Raw genomic sequence first — 25,265 nt, forward strand, 5'->3', positions numbered from 1 at the left:
GCTGCCTGTTGTGCCAGCCCATGATGGCCCCTGAGCTGACATGGCCCCTCAGGCTGGGTGTGAAGGTGCTGATGCTCCCCCAGAGCAGAGTTACCATGGCTGGGTCACTGGGGTGAAGACAGAGGAAAACTGCCCTGTCTCCCAGGGTTCTTTAACTCCCAGCCTGTGGCCTGAGGGGTCAGGTGTGCCCTGGACAGCTCTTCAAACAATCCATTATTGACAGGCCATCAGAAGTGACACACAGGGTGTAGCTCAGAATAGAACAGTTTGGTTATACCCACACAGTGATGATAAACTGGTCCTGAGTGCTGTAACTGGGACAGCAAGTTCCACAAGGTACACACAAACAACCCTCAAAAGTCATAATAAATGTTCCACTGTCAGTCCTTGAACAAAAAGTGCTGCACAACAGAGGCCACTGTAATTGCTCTCAAGTCAGCTCTACATACCTGCCTGGATCAGTGTTATGTTTGAAACATAAACACAAGTGCAGCTACCTTTGTGGTTACCTTTGGAGTTTGTGTGCATTTCACTGTTGTCTGTCAACATTTATCAGAAATTCACTAGTTAAAGACTTCTTGTGAATGATGCTGGGGTTTTTTCCTCATAGCCTGTGGTTAATTTGCATGAAAATTCATGTTTTTTTGTGTAGGGAGGGCACTGACTGCTGGGTGGAATAACCTGAATGTAGTAATTGCCATATCATCAAACCTCCCTTACCTCTGGAAATTACACTGATGTCCTAAGTTTAGTCAGCCAATACTCTGATCTCAACTAAACATTTCTCATCAGTTGTGGACCACATCAATAGCTTTGTACCCTCCCACCACTCCATCCCCCTCGTCTGGCTCTGATGCTCTGGGATCAGCTTTCCTAGATTGAGTTCAGCTTTCTTTTCCTTGTGTATTTTCACTTGCAGTCTCCATGGTCTGTACTGTAATCAGTAGACAGAGCACAGGGAGTGGGGCTGCAGGGATCAAGTGCTTGCTGAAGAAAGTGCTTGCTATCTCACTTCTGAGAAGAGCTTGCCATTAAGCGACAGTGTCTGAAATTACTGTAGCCATTCTGCCCTTGAAAATCTCTTTTAAAATAAAGATTTTGTTGGCAAAGAAGTTTTGCTGGTTTTTGGTGTCTTCTGTAACTTTTCCTGATATTGAAAAATGAGGGCATTGGTTTACCTTTTTCTCAATAAATATGGAAACAAAAAACCAGTTGGCCAACTTACTTTCTGTGTTAGTACTTCACACAGAAAGACAATACATTTACTATCTGGGTTAAGACCTTTCCATAAAAATTTCTCTATTAGCTGTTTGTGTATATTTGTGTATATATGTAAAAAATACGTATCTTGGGATGTATTTTGAGATGTGACATCTTTCATAGTGAAGCCACTTAAAATAAGGATCAGTTTGCAGCATTTGGGTTGTGCTGATACATGTTTGTGTAATAGTTGCGTTGAGTCCTCTAGAAAAAGAGTCATTTAAATCCTGGTCACTTCATTTATCTGGTTTGTAGTTTGGCCCCATTATGAGGCCGTGTCTTGCCTTAAATAATTCTCAAGATTTCAAATACCCTCTTTCATTTTGTCAGCACTTGTCTGAGTTTCCTGACTGGAGAGTATCAGAAGGAACAGTAACATTTGCCCTGTCTGTTGAGCTGTGGTGATGTTCCCTAAGGCAGCGCTTGAGCAAGTCCTGACTTTACCCTCTGTCAGTATTTTAATGAGAATAGCAGAGTGTTACTCAGAGTTTGAGGAGCATCTGGCTGGTGCTCTTGGTCATACAATTTAGCTTTAGATGGCCCTAAGAAGAGCAGGGTTTGGACTCTATCCCTGTGGGTCCCTTCCACCCTGAGATACTCTGTGAGCTGATGGAGTATTTACCATCATCAGGTGTTCAGCTGGAGCTGCTTCTGGAGGTTCAGATCTTGAGTGATCATGGTTGTTCAGGGGTTTGCAGGGTTCTTACTGACTGTGAGTCTGTTAAATGAGTCCATTGGGAATGGATGTCAGAGCTGTGGGACAGGGTTTGAGGTGGCTGTTGCACAGCTGGATCTGTATTGAAGTGCAGGAGGGGTGTGGAAGGGAATTGCTTTGGAAGGGGGAGCATTCCTTACATTGGTTTACACAGTGTGTGACTGGGCTTGGAATTCTGTGAATGCAAAGACCTGCTTGGAGAGATAAGATCCACCTTGGTCAGGGGAGCAAAGGTTCTTTGCCAGCCTGGTGGCTGACCTGGTAAGGAGGGCTCTGAAGCAGGAATGGAGAGGGAGGGAGGGAGTGACCAGCAGCACCTGAGGGAGTGATGGATGTGGTTTTTGAGCGAAGGGGCCTGGAATGATGTGCATGAAAGGGAACACAACATCAGCAGAGGGAGACTTAAAATGGTCACTGTCTTGGGTTGATCTGCAAAATGCCAACTGTCCAAGACAGTGTGAAAAGGGAAGAAGAGGGAGAGGAAAAAACTTCCAAACTCGGTTTATGCTGAAACTAACTACATGTATTTATACAGAAAAGAGACAATTAAGAGAAAACTACAATATAACACACACTTACACAGGTTATGTACAACAAGAAATAACCTCCCACTCCCCAGTTAATACAAAGTCCATTACTCTAGATTCATAAGCACTCTAAAAGACACCGTGCAAGAAACAGAAAGTATAACAACAAAATATTTCTACTTCCCTGAACTCAAACAAAAGGCAAGTAGTGGCAGCAGCAGGAGCAAGGCCTAGCACAGTAGAAGAGCTTCAGCATGTCCTTCTTTTAGTTCTGCCATGGTGGAACTGACCTAACAACTCCCACTGCTGCACTCATATCTTAGGTTTGCATCATCTGGTATGAAATATTTCCTTGGTCACCCAGTCAGGTGAGAGCTGTCTGTTCCAATCCACGTAGATTCTCTGAGCCTGCTCATTTGAGGCCTGGCTAAAACCACTACAGTCACCTCCAGCATTTGGATGTAAGCAAGCCTGTAAAGCATCATCATGAGAACACCCCAAAACCTTTCTGGTACATCAGCGTGGCATCCAAAGTGCATGTACATCAGCAGTGCAAGTGAACAGGAGGAGTTAAGACATCTGTGTGCATTTGTAGGGCTGTGGGATCATGGAGACATGATGGGGTGGCTTGTGTAAGTGGAATGTTGCAGTGGAGGGATATTGGCTCTTTAGCAAAGGCAGGGCAAGAGGATGAGGGAGGTGAAGTTGTGCCTTATGTGGGAGAGCAGCTGGAATGTCTGGATCACTGCCTCAGGATGGGTGATGTGCTGATTGAGAGCTTATGGGTAGGGATTAGAGAGCAGAGCAATATGGATGGCATTGTAATGGTGTCTGCTGTAGGCCACCTGGCCAGGTAGAACAAGCAGGTGAGACCTCCTGGGAAGAGCCAGAAGTGGCCTCACATTCACAGGCTGTGGTCCTTGCAGCAGGACCTCAACCACCCTGACGTCTGCTGCAGTTACTGGAGAGCACTGAGTGACAGCTGCCTGAGCCAAGTGACAGAGGAGTCAGCAAGAAGTGCTCTGCTGTACCTCATAAAACATGGAGGGGCTCACTGGGGTTGTGAATGTTAAGTCAGGCTTGGCTGCCTTTGAGAGGATGGAGTTCATGATCCTGAGAGGAAGAAACAGAACAGCAGAAAAGATCACATCAGTGGAGTCCAGGAGAGCAAACTTTGGACTCTTCCATGATCTTGGTAGAGTTCCATGGGAGAAGGCCCTGGAGGGAAGGGGGGGCCAAGGTAGCCGGTTACCATTCAAGCATCAGCTCCTCCAGACTCAAGCTTTGCCTCTTCTGAAGCACAGCAGTTTATCATATTCATGCCTGTTTGATATAAACAGCAACTGTCTCTTTTAAAGGCTTGTTTCTGGAATCATGTAAAGCCTGAAGATTATGCAAAAGCAGCAGGCACATGGACAAAGTTAAGCATGGAAGAATAGTATTTATGGTGTGGGAAGAGTATAAAAACTGCAAGGGTTTGTTTTGGAAGATCAGTTAATGGTTCTCAGTATGTTGCCCTCATCAGTTTTTTTAAAAAGTAAAGGAATTCAGCCTTGAAATGTTTTTTTTTCAGAAAAAAATAGAGAAGGAAGTACTTACACTTCATGCAAAATGAAATGCTTAAACTTTGGAAGTGTCTGTAGTTTTAAAGAGACTGAAAAGTTTCCTTTTTTTCCATTAGTTCCCTTGCTGTGAAGTGCACGTTGCTATGAAGATCTCAAACATGAGTTTTGAGTACCAGTGTTCTTGTGTACTGTGAATTTTAATTTAAATGCATCAAACACAGAATAGCCTTGTGCTCTGCCTCTTGTACTGATACAGTTGTTTTCCTCTCTGAAGGTCAGTCCTACGAGATACGGATGCTCGATAATCGGAAAGCTGGAGACATTCCAGAGATCAATGGAAAACTGGTGAAGGTGAGTGTAAGTTCTCTGGACAGTCTTACTGACAAACCACAGACTGTATTCCATGGGCTTTTTCTTTCTGCTGTCACCAGATATTTTTTCAGAACGTGTGGACCAGAGGTGTTTACAAATAAAAATGTATGACTATAAATACCTAATGCACATAAAATACTTGTGTGCACTGGAGACCTCCAAAGTATTTCAGTCAGAGCTTGAGGGAGTTGTTTGTAGATTTGTATCCATCATCTTCTAAGCCATTAGGTTGTCCATTTCAAGTGGTGAGGAGAGGTGGGAGGAGGTTAAAAGATCATTGAGATTGAAGGGGAGGTTCTGTGAGTGTGTTTCTTAATAGGTGTTATGGGAAATACATGGAGCCAGCCTGTGGTTTTTGGAGCAGTGGGATACTGGAGATGTATCCATGGAAAAATGGATCTCTCTGTTTGTTGAGCAGTTCATTCCACAGCTGAGATCTTTTTCCCAGTTCCAGATTTGTCTCCTGTGCTTTAATGTTAGCAGAAGGTGCTGTGGATTTGAGGTGTCGTGTGAAGTGTAAGAATGAGGCCAACTAAAAAATTACCCAATTCGTGGTACAAATTATTAAAAGAACTGATGAAGGAGAAGGGTTTGGATTTGTCTTCTAAGCATCTGATGATAGATTTTATTGAGTTCTCTAAAAAACTCTTAGGTATTAGGAAAGAAGGGAAAAATGGCAATTAAAGTTACCTTGAAAGTAGTGCTGATAAATCCACTGGAATGCCTGTGGGAGGTTGACTCTTTACCTGTCAGCTTTGGGCTGTGTAATCTGTGAACTTTACGTGCTTATGTATTCCTGTTCCTTGTTCTTATTTGTCTGTGGGATGGCTGTTCAGAGATCATTTCAGGAAGGCTTAAAAGCATGAGCATAAAACTGGGTTTGTGAGTTCTGTAATTAAACTAATTAAACTTACAGCCTGGCATGGTGACTTGCTGCAAAAGCACGTGGAATATTGGCACCCTTAGGTGCAATTTCCTTGCAGCCTTGGGGTGTCTCTGCTGTAATTTTGTAGGTTTGTATATGGGTGATGAGTCATTTGGAACGTAGAATAGGACAGAGCAGTGGAAAAGTTTAAAAAAGTAAATTTTACTGTGGCAAGGTATTGTAATGCTGCATGAAATAACCTGTCATTGTGGGCAGTTAAATACTGGAGTCCCAGCACCAGAGAAGGATTTCGTGGTGGTGGAGGTGGCTGCAGGTATTTCCAAGTTCCAAACTTGCCAGTTTGCTGTGCTAAAGGAAGTGGCATGTTTGGGTGTGTTATCTTTGAAATACACCCAAGGAAAGGCAAGGAAGAGGCACTGCATTTAAAAGGTCTTGGGGGGTTTGTGGGCATGGTTAGCTTCTAATACAAGGAAGGCTGTGGAATAATGAAAAAAAATGATGGAAATATGCCCACATTCTGTTTGGTAGCAATTAATGTCTGCAATATTTTTCCCCCCTCTGTGTAAAAAATTGCTTTGTCTGTGCATCCACAGAATCATAGAACAAATTGGGTTGGAAAAGATCCCCGAGATCATCAAGTCCAACCCTTGGTCCAGCTCCAGTCCCTTTACCAGATCATGGCACTCAGTGCCATGGCCAATCTCACCTTAAAAACCTCCAGGGATGGGGAATCCACCCCCTCTCTGGGCAGTCCATTCCAATGCCTGATTACTCTCTCTGGAAAGAATTTTTTTCCATACATTGAGCAGTACCAAAACTGGTCACAAAATTAGGTATTGTTAGATAATTGCTTCTAACTGAATAAAGTTAATCATGTTGTAGTTGGTTTAGATCAATATTTCAGATGGAGTCGTTGGAAAAATTTAAACTTTTTTTTTATCCTTTCTATTAATTAAAATCATAGCTTTGTTGTAAATCACAGACTCACAGACTATTCTGAGTTGGAAGGGACCCACAAGGATCATCGAGTCCAACTCTTAAGTCAATGTCCCACACAGGGGATTGAACCCATGACCTTGGCATTATTGCAACCAAGTTTTAACCAACTGAGCTAATATGCTTACAAATACTAGGAAGAGAGTTTCCTACTTTATTTATTGAAATATCCTGCAAAATTGACAGAAGTCCCAGTGAAAAAATGGTCAGTAGTATTCACCACTTTTCATACAAAATAAAATCTTTTTTGCTTTCTAAAAGAATTTGGGGTTGCCTTGCATAGTGTTGATACTGTGCTGTCAGTGACCTTTAGAATATGCAATCAGATGTAATTCTCTCTTGCATTTTTTACCACGTTTTCAAGAATCTCCTGCTGCTCAGTTTTATTTCTGTGTTCTGGAATATTTTGGGATACTGATGGTTGCCAAAGTTTTCGCTGTAAATACGTATTTATCAGCACTGTGGCTGTTTTGAAATGTTTTTCTGCTTTATCTTCAGGCTGTTTCTAAATGTGTAGTAACTTGTATCTCATCAGATGCTTGTTCTCTTCTTCATCAGAGTATTATCAGAGTCGTGTTCCACGACAGAAGGTTGCAGTACACGGAGCACCAGCAGCTGGAGGGCTGGAAGTGGAACCGCCCTGGGGACAGACTTCTCGACTTAGGTATAATTGTTTCTGTTGGTTGCCACTGTATGGAAGGAAATTTCCAAAGCTAAATGGATCATGTTCACATTCATGCCAGGGCTGGTGAAAAAGGACAGGCCAGTTTTTCTGGATGGTGCTTTGTCATCGTGTTTGTTTTGAATATAAGTGTTCTTAGAACCACTTTCACATCTCTTTAAGATTTCTAAATGCTGTGAAAGTAAGATAACAATTCCTGAAACCTCACACATTTAATAATCTTTCTAATTTTGATTATGAAATGTTACTGTGAGTAGGAGAACCAGAACACGAGTAACTTTCTCTACTAGACTGTGAAAATGGCACCAACAGAGTTTCCATACTTGCCATAGGTTGATAACTTTGGTGCATGACTTGGGGTGGCAGCAGGGGAGGAGAACCAAAAAACACCCAAGACCTGGAGCACTTTGTATGTTCAATCTACTCAGTTCTTCATGTCCTGGGAAACTGTTTCTGGGCTTATGGTCAAGCCACCAAGGCCCACATTTTTCCACCCTGTCTTATGTATGCTGATGGTAACCTTATTAAAATTTATTTATTGTGTTTTCTTGCAATAATGAATATTTTGAAATATATGTTACTTATTTTAATAGATATTCCAATGTCTGTTGGAGTCATTGATATCAAGACAAATCCAAGCCAGCTCAATGCAGTTGAATTTTTATGGGATCCAACAAAATGTACATCTGCTTTTATTCAGGTTTGAACCTTTATTTGACTGGATGTCTGTGTTTAGTGCCGTTCAATTGTGTATTTATATTTCAAAGCTTCTTGGTTTCTTGCTGGTGGGATGGCCATTAAATACCATTGTTGTCAAAAAACTCAGGTTCATAGTTCTATTAAGGTCCGTAGGAAGTTTTTTTAATTTAATTTGGGTTCATAGAAAGATAAAAGCTTTCAAAGAACTCTTTGAAGAAAGCTGTCATCACTAAAATATTCAGTTATTAGAAGTATAAGAATTACATCCCCCTCAGTAACTCATTACTCTTTTTTTTTAAGTGAGAGCATCACTTTCCTAGTGGTGAGCTCAGCACAATCTTGGCTTGAGGATACAAAATGAAAGAGTATTGTGCTACAAAATGAGAGGTTTAAATCAGACATTCAGAATGTTTCTTACTGTGTCAACAGGCCTCCTTGTAGTAGGAATTTTATTATTTGTGTATTTGATATTCAGGGCAACTGAACATGCTTTGTTTGGACATTATTATTATGGAATGTTCAGATTTGCATTGGAGTTTTTACATTTTGTCTCTGACCTGAATCATAGAATTGATTGGGTTGGAAAAGACCTTCCAAGATCATCAAGTCTAACCTTTGGTCCAACTCCAGTCCCTTTACCAGATCATGGCACTCAGTGCCACGGCCAAGCTCAGTTTAAAAACCTCCAGGGATGGGGAATCCACCCCCTCTCTGGGCAGCCCATTCCAATGCCTGAGCACTCTCTCTGCAAAGAATTTTTTTCTGCTCTCCAACTTCAATTTCCCCTGGCAGAGCTTGAGCCCGTGCCCCCTTGTCCTATTGCTGAGTGCCTGGGAGAAGAGACCAACCCCCACCTGGCTATAAAATTCCGTAAAGAAGCAGAAAAAATTGGGAGCCCTGTCTAGTGAGATTCATCATAACTCTTGTGTTGCACTGATTTTCTCCTTAGGTTTCCTTTAGGAATATTTCTAACTTACAAACCCAGTTTTCATCCTGATGTAGCACCTGAGGCTGATTAAAGGTCTGTGGACTTTTATAGGAGTTGGGCATGTTTGAAAATGCCCTGAGATGGGGGTGCATGAGATGAAAAACTCTCCTAGTCAGGGACATTTAATATCTTTGCTAATATTTGTTGCAAGAAACTGTGTGTATTGTTGGTAACATATAATGAAGTTCATGGCTGGAATGTTTCTGAGGGTCCTTTTGTTTGGTCGTTGTTTCCTTTCAGGTCCATTGTATCAGCACGGAATTTACCCCTCGGAAACACGGAGGAGAGAAGGGGGTTCCTTTCCGGATTCAGGTCGACACTTTTAAACAGACTGAAAATGGAGAATATACAGACCATCTGCATTCTGCCAGTTGTCAAATCAAAGTTTTTAAGGTAACAGTAACAAACAGATCCTTAAGTCAGTGGTTCTCATAGAGATGCAGGATATCTTTATGTTACTGCTTGGCTTCTGAGCTCAGATTTTAGCTATAAAGCCACTTTCCAGTTGCATTCCTGTTCACATAACTGTCCATTTTTAGCCCAAAGGAGCAGACAGAAAGCAGAAAACAGACAGAGAAAAGATGGAAAAGAGAACTGCACATGAAAAAGAGAAGTATCAGCCTTCATATGACACTACAGTTCTTACAGAGGTAACAAAATAAAATTGCATCTGCTGACTGAGGAGAAAATACATAGATACAAACAGCAAGTGGCTTGGAAGGGCTGGGGAAGAATTAATTCTACACAAAGATAAGCTTTTCATTTGACAAATTTGCCCAGTGAGCATCAACATTAAATTTTAAGCTGTCGTTTAGTAAACTTGCATTTAGATATTCAACAGGTGCTTGTATTAAAACACACTAAGATTGAACACTGTTTGACTGACTTGTACTGACCCCTCGAGCAAGACTTTTGATACAGATTTAAAAATCTTGCATCTGAAAAGCAAAACCAAAAAAGGGGGGGACTCCAGAGTTTAATTACCAAATTTGAGCTTCAAAGTCTCTCTTTTTGGAGATTTCTGAATTTAAGGCCAGAGCCTCAATAGGTTTTCACATTTTCTTTTTATTTAAACATCAGTGAGTTTTATGCACTTTTCTAAATATTTCAGAAGTTTTTAAAAGACTTAGAGATCTTTCCTCACTGTATAATGAAAAGAAATTGATCCACATCTTTGGTGTTTGTCCAGATGAGGCTTGAGCCTATAATTGAAGATGCAGTTGAACATGAGCAGAAAAAGTCCAGCAAGCGGACTTTGCCAGCAGACTACGGTGATTCTCTGGCAAAGCGAGGCAGTGTAAGGGACTTCTGCTTACCTTTTGATTATGCAAGATACCTTGTGCAGTGTTAGATATAGGAGAAACTTCCATTACTTAAAGTCAAAATACTTTTGATTGCTGTGTCTTAATTTTACCCGCTTTTATGTATACCAATTACTCCATGTTTGTTTTCAGCAAAGGAATCCTTCCTAAATCTAACACTTAAACTGTTGCAGAAGGACTATGTAACTTAAAAGTCAAGAGCTTTCAGTTCATGTCACTTTAAATGAAATAGCTTTTTGCTTTCCTGTTTGTGTGTAATTAGTGGAAGTAAGAACAGTGAAATTTAGTGATTTGTTCCTATTTGTACTTACATCCAACAGAAATTTTCATGTACATCAATGTTTTTAAAGCACCATGTCCTGTTGCAGATGGATGCTACTGATTTTTTCCTTTAGCCACCTGTATACTGTGCTCCAAACAGAGTTACTGCAGCTCAGAAGAGTCAGTTCATCTTCATGCTGTGTTAACCTTGTATGTTCTCCCCACAAGGAAGCTGAAATACATCCTGTGCCCTCCCTAACACACACCTGTGCAGGGCTGGCACTTCAGATTCCTTAAATGCTGTTCCTAAAAATGAGTAACCGTGTGTGTTCCAGAGAGAAACATTCCTGCAGCTTTCATTCAACAGGTGTGATGGTCAATTAGTAACGTGGCTGGGGGAGACAATTATTTGACCTTTCTCTGAACAGGCCCACTGTGCTGACAGCTCTTTCCATCAGTGCTTGGGCAGTGACTGCCTGACTCCTGTCCCTCAGACATCACTTGGTTTGTATTTGTGGTCTGTGAAAGTTTATGTAAAAGGTTTTATATTCAGTTAGAAAACATTTCAATGTCTGCCCCTTCTTTATGAGCCATGACAGTGCGTGGGAGGGAACAAGCAATATCAGTCAGGTGAGTCCTTTGGAGGATTTGGGGGGTTTGTTTGCACTTTGCACCCCAATACAACCGTACGTACTGAGCTGTCTGAAATTACCTTCTGCTGTTCTTGGCTGTTGGGTTGGGGTGTTGACGGATTTTTTTAGTTCTTTCTTTTAAGGTGCACTTTTAGAATTCTTTGGCAGTGCATTCTTTTATTTGTTCAGCTGGCCCTAGGAGAGAGGCAGGACAAAAGAGGATTTTCTCACTTTCCCTTATAAAGCATCTTTTGAAGCTGGTCCTTGGAGGGATTTCTGTGTTGTCTTTCCCCCATGCTCTCTTCTTACTTTATTGCATGATCGTTGCTTATGGGAAGAATAATAGAGAAAGGTATTTTAAAATAAGACAAATCCATTGTGCAGAATGGAACACACTGTAGCTAAACGATACCTGGAGATTGTCTAACCTTTTCTTAACCATCTCTTGAAATAAAAAGCTGCTGTGAATGGAAGCATTACCTTAATTGTACAGAAGAAAAACTAAGGTAGGACAGTACTGGACTTCTAATGCCTTTCCCAAAGCATATAAAAGATAATGACCCACAGGCTGTTTTAAATAACAGCTCTGCACAGCCTTCCAGTTCCCTTCATTGTGCACCTGACTTTTCATGTTCTGCATTTTTCTTTAATAAAATGTTGTCTTGAGATAATTTGGTCTGTTTGTTCAGACCATTTGGAATTTTATCCATGTAGGATGAAATCCTTTCAGCCTTGCTAACTTGGTATTGCTTGCAGATTTAACACGTGGTTTCCCATCATTACAATGATTGTTGTCATCAGCAAAATTACTAGAAATCTCCAAGCCCATACAAAATACGAGCAAACACTGTTTTTGCTACATTCATAGTGATACCCTGGTAATTGCTACACACTCACTGAATGCTGGGTTTAAGTATAGAATGTAAAACTTGTTTGCTTGATTGAGAAAATGAATGTCTGATTTACATCTTGAAGGTCAACTCTTCAGCATTTTTTCTCTTGTCACCAGACAGGCTTGTTCGTGGGGGCTCTCTGAATATGGACAGGGATGTTTCTGCTTTTAGAGCAGTTCTGTCCTTGCAAATCCGTCTCCCTAAACGTGGCCATCGGAAGCTTTGGCTGTGACCAGAATTCCCTCAGTGTAGATCAACGTTCTGTACGTGCAGTGCAGAGTCACAGAGGGGCTTGGACACAGAAAGTGAAAACCTGTTTCTGTACATCTGAGAGTTGACCCTGTTTTCAATATAATGTGTTTGAATATGATGGATGTTTTAACCTCCTGTGTCCAAGGAGCTGCATCTCCATTGCAGAAGATCAGTGTTGTTTGCAGTGCATTTCTCTTAATGCAGTGCTGGCTGTTCCTTACCCAGTGCTGCTTCCTGGATGCCCAGAAATAGTTCCCTATTTTCTTGAATTCTAGAAATTAATATGGATACAACCTGTAGTTCTCCTCCTTTTTCAAGCTGTGCATTCTTATCTTCCTCCTACACCTAACCTATTTTATAGACTGTCTTTCTCTTTCCTTGCTTTTTGCATCTCATTTTGTATGTTGGCTTTTTTATTTTGCCCCTCCAAGGTTCTGCTGTTCTATTTGTTAGCTATTTCTGTTTTTGTTTCTTCCCAGTCCCCCACAAACAACTCCTTCCAGCTCAGTCACAATCAGATTTGTACAGATCAGGTTCTTGCTGTGCTTCTTTCAGAAAACATTGAATCTGTTTTCTTTCCAGTTTAATTTGTGTGGGATTCTAACACAATGCAAGGAGTTCAGTGAAGCTTCATTTCTGAATGGTCATTCTGCTCTTCCCCTACACTTTCCTAAGAACTGTGGTTTGTTTCTTTTTAATTAGCATAACCCATTTTTTCCTTATCACTCATTGCCATAGGATACCATCTAGGGATGCTTTTCCATTACTTCTCTTAATCCCAAATCTTTGTTCATGAAGCCTGGCCATGATGGCAATGACTTCTCTTAATTCATCTGATGCATCAAAATTCAGTGCATTCACTGCAGTTCCTGCAGTGTTTATCTCACTGTTGTTTCAAACAGACACACAGCAAACTGCTTCCTAAGAGTTTTTCATGCTATGGAGCATTGACTTTGTAGGATGTAAAAAGCCACAAACTTAGCACTGCTTTCTGGACCTCACAGTGGATGTTTATGTACAGATACCCTTCCTTCAGGGGCTGTTTCTCCCCTAATGTATAGAGGGTAGGGCTTATGTGAGGAAGAAGAGTTAAAAACGCCCACCAGATTCTTTCTTTCCCCTGCTTTGAATTTGGAAAAGCTGCCAAATTTGGGTATTGCTGGGTCTCTGCACTTCTTTCAGTCTGTGCTGTCTTGGTTGACTTTTATATTGGTGTATAGTGTATATCACAAGCTAAAATTTATAAACTACAGTTTGATTAAACTTGACCAAATGGTCATTTTTGCAGATAGAGATGGTTGTAGAGCACATGGAAGACTGTCTCGTGTAGGCTTTAAAAGGAATTGGAACATTAAGTTTTGGACATGAAGGATTGGTGCAGAAGTTAAATATTTTCTGTAAGTGACTTAAATTTAAAATATAAAAATGTTCCAGAGGCTGCAGGAATCAGAAAGTGGAGCTGGAACAAAACCAATGTAGCAACACGAGCACTATTTATACAGTTTCTTTCTCCTTACATCTCTCCTTAGTGTAGCAGTATCAGCGTACAGGATGGTGTGTAACATGGGTGACTTGACATTTTGGGAGTAACTTCTTCACTTCTGCACTCAGCAGTTAAATCTGTACATGCAGAAGTTTTGCAGTGACTTTTTGCAGAGTTGGATGTTTCCTTGTGACAGGATGACATTTTTCTCCAGAGTTGTGCCCACTGGCCAGAGACTTCAGTATTAGTGTCATTGACTTTGTGAATGTCCTCTGGTTAACTCAGTTTTGGCTTAGGAATGTGAGGAATGTCATGACTGATCAGAGTCTGTGCGGTGTCCTGTGCCTGACAGTGGCAATGGCAGGGGCTGTTTCAGGGAAGCCCTTCCACTTTCTGTGATCCATTCCCCTTGGAAACCCCCCAGGATCCACAATCATCATATCCTGCAGGATGTTAGAAAGTGCATCGTCTCTGCCTGGTCTCTTAGTGTTAATGGGTTTGATGCCCAGGCATTTGTCTGACCCTGTTTCTGAACCTGTGCAAGACAGTTGTGCCATGGGAGTGATTCTGAAAGCATCATCAGCTCAGCTCTGGCTAATTGCTGGAAGCCTTAATTAATTCTGAAAGGCTTAAGGAACGAGAATCTCAGTGTCCAAACACCCGTTTTCCCCTCCACAACCCGTAAGGCAGAAGAGAGGAGAATGGAGCCAGTAGACATGTTGCCAGTGGTATTATACTTACTACGACCTTTTTTGTTGCTTTTTAACCATCTGAATCAGTGTCAGTGATGTCTTTGTTGGAAGAGGAAAGAGGGTAGGAAAACGTATTTATGTGAGGAGAAAGGCTACCAGCTTTAGGCTGGGATTCTGTTTCTCTAAATACTTCAAATTTGCTTCTTCCCAGATATAAATGCAGCGTTTTGTTGTGAAGAACTTCAGCCTGGTTTGAAGGATAGAAACACAAACTGGCCTGGGAGGTGCTGTCTGGCACCAGTGTGTTCTGTGCTGGCCCTGAATTTAAGTCTCTGGTGGACAGAACTTTGTAAGAGACTGGCTGCTCAGGATTAAAATCTAGTGAGAGAATGTCAGAATATTAAAGAACTTTCAAAAGAGCTTTCAAAATATTTCAGAAGAACAAAGTTAACATTATTACACTGAGCTTTCATTTTAAAATTATGAATTTTTTATGAATTATTTGGACTACATAATTAGGGAATGAAGGGCTCCTGTAACTAAATACCTGTTGTTATCCAACATCTTTAACATTAAAATGAGCTTGAGAAGAGAACAGATGGGGATACACAGAATAGGAGGAAGAATGTGTATCCTACAAGATCATAGAGGAGGGTGCTTTGTGTGGGGGGCACTGTTTGCAGGCTGATGGGTGGCTTTGATGACATAACCAAAGACTCTGTACATTGTGGCTGGCAAAAATGCTGTTTGGACTCAAAGAAATTCTTTACAGAGAGAGTGGTCAGGCCTTGCATGGCCTGCCCAGAGAGGGGGTGGATTCACCATCCCTGGAGGTTTTTAGGGTGAGACTGGACGTGGCACTGAGTGCCATGATCTGGTGATCCCAGTGAGGTTGGATCAAGGGTTGGACTTGATGATCTCGGAGGTCTCTTCCAACCCAACTGATTCTGCGATTCTATGAAATCTCAGACAGATAAAGAATGTTCTTAATTTTTAAGCTATTTGTATGCAAGACTAATTTCTTTTAGTTCTGTGCCCCGTGCTGGGGAGCCTGCCATCTTACTCTGACAGATGAAGACTGGAGTCCAGCACAGAAATGTTGCTGCCTCTCTTACAGAAGGTGGCAGCTGGTGTTGCACTCGCTTAATGTTTCCCCTGGATGGCAGAGAGGTCTTTCAACACAAAGTTCTTGAAACAAGTTTGCATTCATGTTAGGTTGTACTTGTTCTCCTTCTTCCTCCTGCCCCCTATAAGTCTATGATATAACTGTAAATTCCTTACAGGGTGTTTAGCTGGTGCATGATAAGTGTATCAGAAATCTTTGTTGTTTTATGAGGCATGGTCTTAGCTTACCTCATCTTGGGCCACTTGTGTTTGAATCATGTCTTTGAACATACCAAAACCTGGTGTTTGTTTTTCTTTAAAATACTGGATTTTCAATACTATTGGAAGCACTGATAGGTAACCTTAGTTTGAAAGGCTTAATCATGATGGTTTAAAAAATACCCAAAACAAACAAAAAAAAGGCAAAATTGGACAGCTGGCACATCATGTAGTTGTGGTGACTAAGTTTGTGTAAAAAAATTCCAGTGTACCAAGCAGTTCAGAAAAATCAGTCCATGTAAGTAAATGTATTTTAGTCCTGCAGTAAATTAATAAAAATGTCGAACTTAACAAAATTTCTACTGAAAATCCTGTTTAATTGCTGTCAGGGCAGATACATTCTGTTTATCCACAAGGTGCAATGTGGCTTCACAGCCTCACTCAGCCATTGCTGAACACCCATTGTCATGTCCTGATACTTGCAGTTTAAACAGCCCTCTCATCCATTGCAGGATGAAGGAAGTTTTCTCCCAGCAGATGGCTGGGGATTGGTTGGTTTTGTTTTAAACTGAATAACCTGTACAGGTCTTGTGTAAGCTTCATGAATAATACCTTCATTTTTTTAAACAGAAGAGAGTATAACTAGGAGTCTTCATGAAAGAACAAGATAAAACAGAACTGATTCTTGCCTGGAATATCTGCATGTAATGTGTGGGATAGAGGGAATCTTTATCTGGAATTGCAAGTCAGAATACTCTGTGGATAAAACCCTGGCTTTAAATGAAAGAAGTTTGCATCACAGTAAAAAAATGTATTGTCAAGAGAAACTGAAGTCTTAATTCTTTATCTCCAGTGCTCACCGTGGCCTGATACTCCGACAACGTTTGTAAACAACAGTCCCACTCCTGCTCCAACTTTCACCTCTGCTCAGCACAACACCTACAACAGTGTCCCAGACAGGTGGGTTTCTGTTCTGTACCCCCATTAAACATAATGTTTTAAAATCTGGCTTATTCAAAAGTGTTTTCTGAATAAATGCAACTGTGTTCTGGTTCCACGGGAAACTGAGAGATTGTTTTGACCTGTATATTCATTTTGTAGTACAACACTTGTATCATTTAGTTCAGTTACAAGGTCCTTACTTCTGCTTCACCATTTTTCTTTCTTCCTGTACATTTTTGAAAGCAAAATTCTTGTCCTTTGTCCTATAACTTCACCTTTTAATATTCTAATTTAGTCCTTGTCTATGGAAACTATTTCTAGCTTTTTTCATTAAGAACAATTCATTCCCCTCATACACAGTTCATATAATTCGCCAGAAAAAAACCCAGCAATTGTCTTCACAAGCATTTCAACAAAATTTGCATTGGTAACATTTTATATCGAGTTGTTAACTAAACTACTATAACCAAACTTGCATTTGATCCAAAAATTATTTACAGGGGTATTGTCTGTTTTTTGTCTGCCTTGTATTTTACTAATTCTTCCTCAGTCACCCGTTAAGACAGTGGAGTGGCTGTGTAACCTCCCTGAGTGTGGGTAAAGCTGCTTCTCTAGTTGTTAAAGATACAGAAAATAGGAACCATATCACTTCCTTATTGAAGTGGGATGATCTTTCTCTTCAGTTTTATAAGTTTCAGTCTATGTGGTGTTTTGTCTGTCTACTGTGATATTTACTATTTGAGGAATTTCAAGTTACTTTTCAACAATGCTTAAATATTTTGGTTTCTAAATTTCTAGTAATACTTTTTTTGGTTTTTTTTTTAATCCATAGCAATTCTTCCTCCCCAAATCATCAAGGAGATGGAACCTCTCAAGGGTCAGGAGATGTGAGTGTTGCTTTCTGATACTGATCAAGACTATATTTGTGCAGTTGTGTCAGAACATTTGATTTATACTTGATATTAATGGTTGCTGATGAAGTGTTTAACTGAGAGAATTTTTTTAATGGTTTGGAGTTTGCTGGGTTTGGGTTTGGTTTTTTTAGCATCCAAATTACCTTATCCAATCTTGTTTCCTACAGCAGCTTCATCCTTCAGCCACAATCCAGGAAACTCAGCAATGGTTGCTCAAGAATAGGTTCTCTACCTATACGAGGCTTTTTTCAAATTTCTCAGGTATCTGTAGTTTCTTTTTTCTTTCTTGGTGTTACTCAGCAAGTACTGTGTGGGCAAATAATTCTCTAAGAACAGTGTGTTGTACAAATGTGTTCACTAATTTGTTATTTGTACTCTGCCTTGGTGAGGCCACACCTTGAGTGTTGTGTTCAGTTCTGGGCCCCTCAGTTCAGGAAAGATATTGAGGGGCTGGAGCGGGGCCAGAGAAGAGCAACGAGGCTGGAGAAGGGACTGGAGCACAAGTGCTGTGGGGAGAGGCTGAGGGAGCTGGGGGTGTTTAGCCTGGAGAAGAGGAGGCTCAGAGGTGACCTCAGCACTGTCTAGAACTACCTGAAGGGAAGTTCTGGCCAGGTGGGGGTTGGTCTCTTCTCCCAGGCACTCAGCAATAGGACAAGGGGGCACGATGGGCTCAAGCTCTGCCAGGGGAAATTGAAGTTCAGAAAACAATTCTTTGCAGAGAGAGTAATCAGGCATTGGAATGGGCTGCTCAGAGAGGGGGTGGATTCCCCATCCCTGGAGGTTTTTAAGGTGAGATTGGCCGTGGCACTGAGTGCCATGGTCTGGTAAAGGGACTGGAGTTGGACCAAGGGTTGGACTTGATGATCTTGGAGGTCTTTTCCAACGCAATCCATTCTATGATAAATGGCAGCAGTTTGCACTGTGTGTCTGGACACAACCACGTGGCAGTAGCTGCACTGTGTGGGGCTGTTTTGCTGTTTGCACAATTACATGGAAGGTTAAAGAAGCAGAGGGTGGAGTGACACAGTACACACTCTAACTAAAATTCCTTTCCAGTTTTCTTTGGTGGCACATGGTGGGGAGGATACCATGAATGGGCCAGTTCTGGCTCATGGCTTAGCCCCTGCTTCATCCAGGGTTCCCTTTGTACCAGGCCCCTTCCCCAGTAAAGGGGAGCTTTATTCTTCTGACTCTGGTCAGGTTGTGATCTGTGCCTCTTTTATTTGGGTTGCTAAGCTTTCTCTGCAAACTTCAGTACCAAATTTGTGCCAAAGACTCTTGGAATAGTTTTCTTCCTTCTTATTATTATTGTTATAAATTCAAATAATAGCTGGGTGGTTTTTCTTCAAAGCAAGAGGTGTGGTGTATGTGGCTTTTATTATTCTACTTCAGGTGTAGGGGTTTTTTATTGCAGTATTCAAGGGCCATGCTAAATTATTTTTGCTGGCTTTTATCTGTGCATTCCTAGATACTAGTCTGTGGAGTTTTTTGTGAATAAAGATTATATTATATTTTTTTCCTTTTTCCCACTCATCTGTTATTGGAGCGACTCATTTTTCAGATTGTTGTTTTCTTGTTGACACCCAGCTACTTCTCAGAAGGATCTTTCTTCCCATGCCGTGTTTAGATCTGTTTAGTATCTTTATTCAGGCTTCCTTTTCTGAAGTAAATCTTCAGGGGAGCAGTTGTTCTCACAGATCATTTGTTCCCAGCATAGCTTAGAAAAAGAAAAGTAAGAAGAAAACCACACCCAAGCTGATTTGGGTGGAAGTGCCCCCCAGCCTGGACTCGCCCTAGGTTGCTGCTGCACTGATTGGTCCACACTGCTTTGGTTATTCCAGCCCTTAACAGCATTTCTATACATGAGTGCATTGCTGCACCCTCAGGGCACAGAGGATGTGATGAGTGAGTTGAGTGCCTGGGATAATTCACTGCGTGAGAAACCATGGAATGTTTTTGCTCTGTATTTTGCATGTGTTGCAAACACACTAACCTGGGTGCCACCAAAACCCATCGTTTGTCTATAGAACGAGTCACCAGTTTGCACAGAAATTGGGTGTCTTGCAAACTTGTACTGTTCAAGATGTGAATGCCATAAAGTGTAACTGTTCTGATTATTGATTCCTGTTTGCTGGATTCCATTTGTATCTTGGTGAAGTTTATCCTTGGTTAAAATAAACATACAATTTATCTTAAAAAGTATTGATGGGCTGGAATAATCTTCCTTAAATCCTCCTGCGTTTCTCCAGGTGCTGATTTATTAAAGCTGACAAGAGAAGACCTGGTACAAATCTGTGGTCCAGCCGATGGAATTCGGCTCTATAATGCACTGAAATCCAGGTAAGGTGCTGTCTGAGGCTGGGTGGGTCTTCTGCTGTTTCCTACAGATGAGGGATCCTGGAATTGGGATATTGGTGAAGTGCCAGGATGGGCCTTGATGCCTGTGTGAGCTGCCTCAGGAACTGCCAGCAATACGTTTGAAAATCCCCTCCTGGGTACCTGCAGGAGAGGCATGGGGGGCTGTAAGGCTGGCACCAATGAACGCTCTTGGGCCCTGCCCAACTCCTGATAGGGATGGACTTGGTGCCAAGACAAAACCTGTAATTCAGGGGAGTTAAGAACAACCTGAGACTCTTTGAGGCTGCAGACATTGAGTGCTGACAGACAGAGCATCGCAGGTGGTGGGTCTGACTCTCTGAAATGGGCATTTGTTACTGTTGGCCTTTTAGAACAATTGTCATTGTTGCTCAGTAGTTCTGTTCCTGATGAGCTCTGCATTGCTTGAAACATTGTTTAAATGCAGTAGCACCTGAGGGATCACTTACCTTTGTCTTAATTTAGGGTTTTTGGGTCAGTAAAAGAAAGCATGTGGAGGGTACTGTCAGCATAACAACTCCACAGCTGTGGCACATCCAGGACATTCAGCCTGGTCTCTGACTGTGGTTCCCTTGAACTGCAGGTCTGTGAGGCCCCGTTTAACCATCTATGTGTGTCAGGAGCCACTGAGGAGCATTCAACTGGAACGACAGGACGCGGGCAATGGCGACAGCAGCAACGGTGCAATATACGGTACGTACAGGGCAGCCTCGCCCCAGCCTGTGCCCTCAGAGCCTGAAACAACAGGGTGGGGAGGAGGAAAGAACAGTGGAGAGGCTGAATTTCTGTTTCTGGTGTGTTCGCAGCAGTGTTGCTGCTTTAACACTGCACAGGGGGAACAGAACCTAAAACCTCTCAAGGTTAAATCATTGGTGGTTTTTTTTTTCTTTTCAGTCTGTTGATGAAACTAAGTAGTTACTTGGCAATTACTTAAGGAGTTCTCAAAGTTGCTGTGCCTGTTGTTGCAGACAAGGTATCAACCAATTAAATGTAAAAGCTGGGTGCAAGTAGGACACTTAAGTTCTTTTCCATTTTTTGTTAGGGTTTGCTGTCATTTTCTGTGCAGCTGAACCAAAACTGTAGAGCCTGGAGAAGGGAAAACAGCCAAACACTGTACAGGCTCCTGATTTTAGTACTATTTTCCTGACACAGTTGTTGTTTCAACACAGATGGGAACTTACATTATTTGTAAATTAATGTCGATGATACAATTAGAAGAATGGAGCTCTTTGAAATTATTTTCTTGCTCTGCTTTGAGAGAAGAGGCCTCTCTTCCCCAGCAGAAATCTGTACAGGCTGCTGCTGCAATAATGCTTGTGTATTTTCCATGCAAGAATTGAGATGGAGGAGGATCTGTAAATAGGATACTGTCACTGTCAAACATGGTACTTTCCCTCTGGATATCTTCAGTCTTTGGTTTGGGACAGAAGAATGTGCAAACATGGACCTGCCCAGGGCTTCCAACACTATTTAATAAAGCTACAGAGCTGTAAATACAGCCTCAAACTGAATAGGTGCTTTGTCTTACTGCTCTGTTTGTTTGCTGTGCTCTATTTCCCCTGCCACCCCTCAGCTCTGAGGTGATCTGTAGGAAGTTTATGCAGACAGTTGCAAAAGGTTTTCTTTACCAAAAATCCAAAATCAACATCCCTATTTAAAGCAACAACATAGACATGTAAGTCTATGTAGGTAGTGCCTGATTCTTTTGAGACTGCCCAAAACTGCTTCCAAATCCATCTTTAGGTGACTCTCTAAAGATCCATTTAAGTCTTTTGGACATGACTGTGCCTTTTTGTGCAGGACACAGAAAATAATGTGGAAGTTGCCTTCAATCTCAGGACAAACAGAAGCCTCCCCACTGTCAGAGTTGTGCCTTTGACTTTTGCTTGAAACAAAACATCAGAGCAATCCACGCTTCTTAGTGAGAACAAGATGGGAGTGAACTGAAAGTTATGACCTTTTAAATTTGCTTAAAGCCTGTGTGTAAACAAATTCAGATTTCATTCATACAGTTACTTGTACTGTGCTTATGTAATTTATGATTTTTTTTCTTGCAGTTTATCATGCAATCTACTTAGAGGAGATGGCAGCCTCGGAAGTCACACGCAAACTTGCTTTGGCTTTTAATATTCCTTTGCACCAGATCAACCAGGTTTACAGACAGGGTCCCACAGGCATCCACATCCTTGTTAGTGATCAGGTAATGGAAATTCTGTTTTCTTGGCATTTTATTTATGAATTAGAGTGGACAATTTTCTTATACTTGCTTATTTATTACTGTTTTTTTCTGTTTGATAATGCAACCTGGTGTTTTTCGACATTTGGGGTGTATTTTCCTTTACATTAAAGTGAGCAGAAGCCTCTTTTAAATGTCACTCTACTTGACTAAATTGAAACTTGGAGGAGAGAGGCCCGTAAGGTCTGTAAGTTCTATATAGTTCATCTCTATAGATGCTGCAGTAATTACTATTTATTTTAATTATGCCCAAAGGCAGAGGGTATTTAAATACTCTCGAACTTGCTTATTCGAGTGTCTGCTACACAGAGTTTCCAAACCACAGCCAGCACTAACAGGCTGCCAGCTGGTTACAGAGTAACAAGCACTATTTTGACAGTAATGGATTTTAATTTGGTGAGTGTTTGTCACTTGCTGAATAGAACAAAAAATCCACAATTGCTTATAAAAAGGCTGTGTTTAATACCTGAGCTGGTGTTGCTTTTTTTTGCATTGGTCATACTCAGGAGGGTTTTTTGAAACTTTTTTTGCAGATGGTTCAAAACTTTCAAGATGAGAGTTGTTTCTTATTTACCACAATAAAAGGTACGTCGTCTTTTCTGACAGTCTAAAACTTCATTGTCTATTCCACCAAGGAGCAAAAAAATAAAAAATCTGCACACACGGTAGCAGAAAATATCCCTGAGTTCTTCCTCTCCCAGCCAGAGCTTTCAGCCTCTGTGGAGCACCTCAGTCATTTCTCCAAGCTTTCGGTTCAGAGCCAGTGCAGATTCAGTGACAAACCTGATACAAAATTCAGACACCATCACTGGACAGGCCTTGCTGCTGATAATTGCTGAGAATGGTGACGTTTCAAAATGTTTTAAAATCTTGGCAGAAGTACCTTTGAAATTCAGAGGCTGAATGTTAACTGAGCCATGAGAGTCAGCAGAACAGAGTGCAACATTCTGTTCTTCACTGCCAGTCAATAACCATCTTCAGTAGTTGTTGCAGAATCCTGCACTTCCTTAGGAAATCCAGTTTATTTCTGGTGAAAGGTGCCAGCAAAGGGCAATAATCAGTGGACAAGTCTGACTCCATACAGACTTTACCTACAGAAACTGGCCCATTTTTGACGATCCACTTACAAATTATTAATTGTACCATTTTTGTTCTACACAAGTAGGGAATTTTTAAGGGCTGTGTTTTTGCTGTAGATGAGCTGTATTTTCAAAGCCAAGTCCATACTCCAGAGTTTTGGTGCATTGGCTCCTATTTTTTGTATAATTCTGTTTAAGAAAGATTGAGTGTTGTCAACACTTTGTTCTTTTTCAGCTGAAAATGGTGAAGGCTTCCATATAATTCTGAAGTGACATCACACAATTGCTAGACTGATACTCCCAATGCAGAATGAAGTCCTGCCTAAAGATTATGAAGATCATCCAAAACCTTAGGATTTAACTTCACTGTATAAGATGTTTCATATTGAAAACACAAAATGACCTTTCTAATGAGCTGTTTGATAGGTGAACTTCCTTATCACTGCCATAGCTAAGTGTCCTCATGAGAGGTGTAATGCCATGACAGCTTGTGTACAGGCATGGAAGACAATGTAAGCAAAGGTGCTTGCCCTTCACTGAAATAAGGCAAATTATGGCCAGTAGGTACAGTTTATAGAAGTGAAGCACTGGGGCTTTTCTATTCTCTGTATCCAGTTGGAGATGAATGTAAACTTATTTTGGGGCATTTACCTTTCTGTGCCAGTTTGTCTATTACGTGCTTGTACCTTACGCTGGTTTTCTCTTGGTGTTAGCAGAGCACATGCTAATCTGTGTGGAGATGAGTAGTTAAGGTGATAGTGATCAGGTCGTCAGGTCTTTGAGAGTAAAGCTGTCAAAACAGCTTCCCGTGTAAATTGTGTATAAGAGTGTATGTAAGAAGTGTAAATGCCAGAACAGGGCTTAGAAGAGGCCCGAGACAGATGCAATATATGCATGCAGCAAACTGCATTATCAATAGTACCTTATTGGAGGGATTAATATAAATCCTGTGGGGTACCAAGTAATTGTGTTTTGCTTTAATGAATTTAATGGAAAAGAATTGCCTATGCATCCTTTATGTTTAGTTTCGTAGGTTCTCTGCAGAGCACTGCTGAGTTTAACTCTTTGCTTGTGAAATTGTGGGGTTTGAAAATACAGCAGTGAGAGGTGGGGCTTTCTGACTTGGTGGGATTGTGCTGATGAGGGAACGTCACCCACTGGCACCACAGGGCTGTCAGAGCTTTCAGCAACATCAAATAAATAGCTTAAGAAACACTAAATGCACACCCTGTAAATCTCCTTCCCAGCAGGTGCTGCCCTGCTGGAGGGGCTGTCATGGACAAGTAACTTCTTACCTTTTTTGTTGCTCTCTCTCCACCCTGCAGTCCACGCTGTACACCTGCTGCAGTGCCTCTTCCACATGACCAAATACTCACTTCTCTCTGAACAGGCAGTGTGCTTTTTGGGTATTTCTTGTAAAGTCCTGGCACAGCATTTCCTAGGGTAACATTAAGTTTCAACTGGTTAGGTACTTAGAGGGGAATATTTCCAAAGGTATTGGTACAGTTTCCAAACTGTAATTTTGTGCCTTTGGAAAGTTCCACCTTGCTCTCTGGCTAAAAGCTTGGGAATAGTTTGCTTTTTATGCTGCGGTGTTCCATGTAAACAACTACTACAGCATGTACAAAAGCAACTTTGATTTTTTTTCATTTCCCCTTCATAACTGGCTCAAGTGCTTAGCAGAAAAGCTTCTGAAAGCTGTAGCATTTTGAAAATTTAAATTCATCAAACCTAGAGGGTTTTTTCCTATTTTTTTGTTGGTTTTTTTTTTTCTGCACTGAAAGTAAGATTTTATGTACTTAAACATTTTTGCCTATAAGTTGTTCATCTTTGGGTATTGTTTGGTCCTAATATTTTCTTGAACTGACACTCGTCTTTTTAGCTCACACCACATTCAAATCCAAATGGTTTTTATAAAAGTGGGAAAATCCTTGATTGGAAAGTATCCAAATATCTAATTTTAAAAGAATCTTGAAAGTTGTACAGTAGTTTGTCCAGCTCACTTGAAATTGGAATTAAATTATGGCACCAGCAAATTGCTTTTGTTTTTTAATAAGATGTACACATTTCAATTTAAGTATAATAAATGTTTTTCAATAATTTTGTAAATGTGCTTTTCTTTTTGTTTACTTTTTCCCCCCCCACCCACTACAGGTATGTCCATTAAGAC

At 41.1% G+C, this 25,265-nt stretch overlaps 1 protein-coding gene across 5 annotated transcripts in view; it reads left to right on the plus strand.

Annotated features, from left to right (window-relative positions):
• The window catches only part of UBP1 (upstream binding protein 1), a 52,371-nt gene extending 27,167 nt beyond the window's left edge, over positions 1–25,204 (plus strand). For 2 of the 5 annotated variants that reach the window (XM_071561525.1, XM_071561527.1), the window contains 14 exons: positions 4,342–4,418; positions 6,880–6,985; positions 7,597–7,703; positions 8,931–9,083; positions 9,230–9,340; positions 9,880–9,987; positions 16,402–16,508; positions 17,323–17,377; positions 17,572–17,665; positions 19,654–19,744; positions 20,364–20,473; positions 21,838–21,980; positions 22,550–22,601; positions 23,331–25,204. In XM_071561525.1, coding sequence (XP_071417626.1) covers positions 4,342–4,418; positions 6,880–6,985; positions 7,597–7,703; positions 8,931–9,083; positions 9,230–9,340; positions 9,880–9,987; positions 16,402–16,508; positions 17,323–17,377; positions 17,572–17,665; positions 19,654–19,744; positions 20,364–20,473; positions 21,838–21,980; positions 22,550–22,601; positions 23,331–23,368 — 1,352 coding nt within the window. In that variant the 3' untranslated portion in view covers positions 23,369–25,204. The remainder of the gene's footprint in view (positions 1–4,341; positions 4,419–6,879; positions 6,986–7,596; positions 7,704–8,930; positions 9,084–9,229; positions 9,341–9,879; positions 9,988–16,401; positions 16,509–17,322; positions 17,378–17,571; positions 17,666–19,653; positions 19,745–20,363; positions 20,474–21,837; positions 21,981–22,549; positions 22,602–23,330) is intronic. The other 3 variants (XM_071561528.1, XM_071561531.1, XM_071561526.1) reach the window with 2 other exon arrangements.
• The last annotated feature ends 61 nt before the right edge of the window (positions 25,205–25,265 follow it).

Source organism: Pithys albifrons, chromosome 7 (assembly GCF_047495875.1).
Source record: "Pithys albifrons albifrons isolate INPA30051 chromosome 7, PitAlb_v1, whole genome shotgun sequence".
Lineage (NCBI taxonomy): Eukaryota > Metazoa > Chordata > Aves > Passeriformes > Thamnophilidae > Pithys > Pithys albifrons.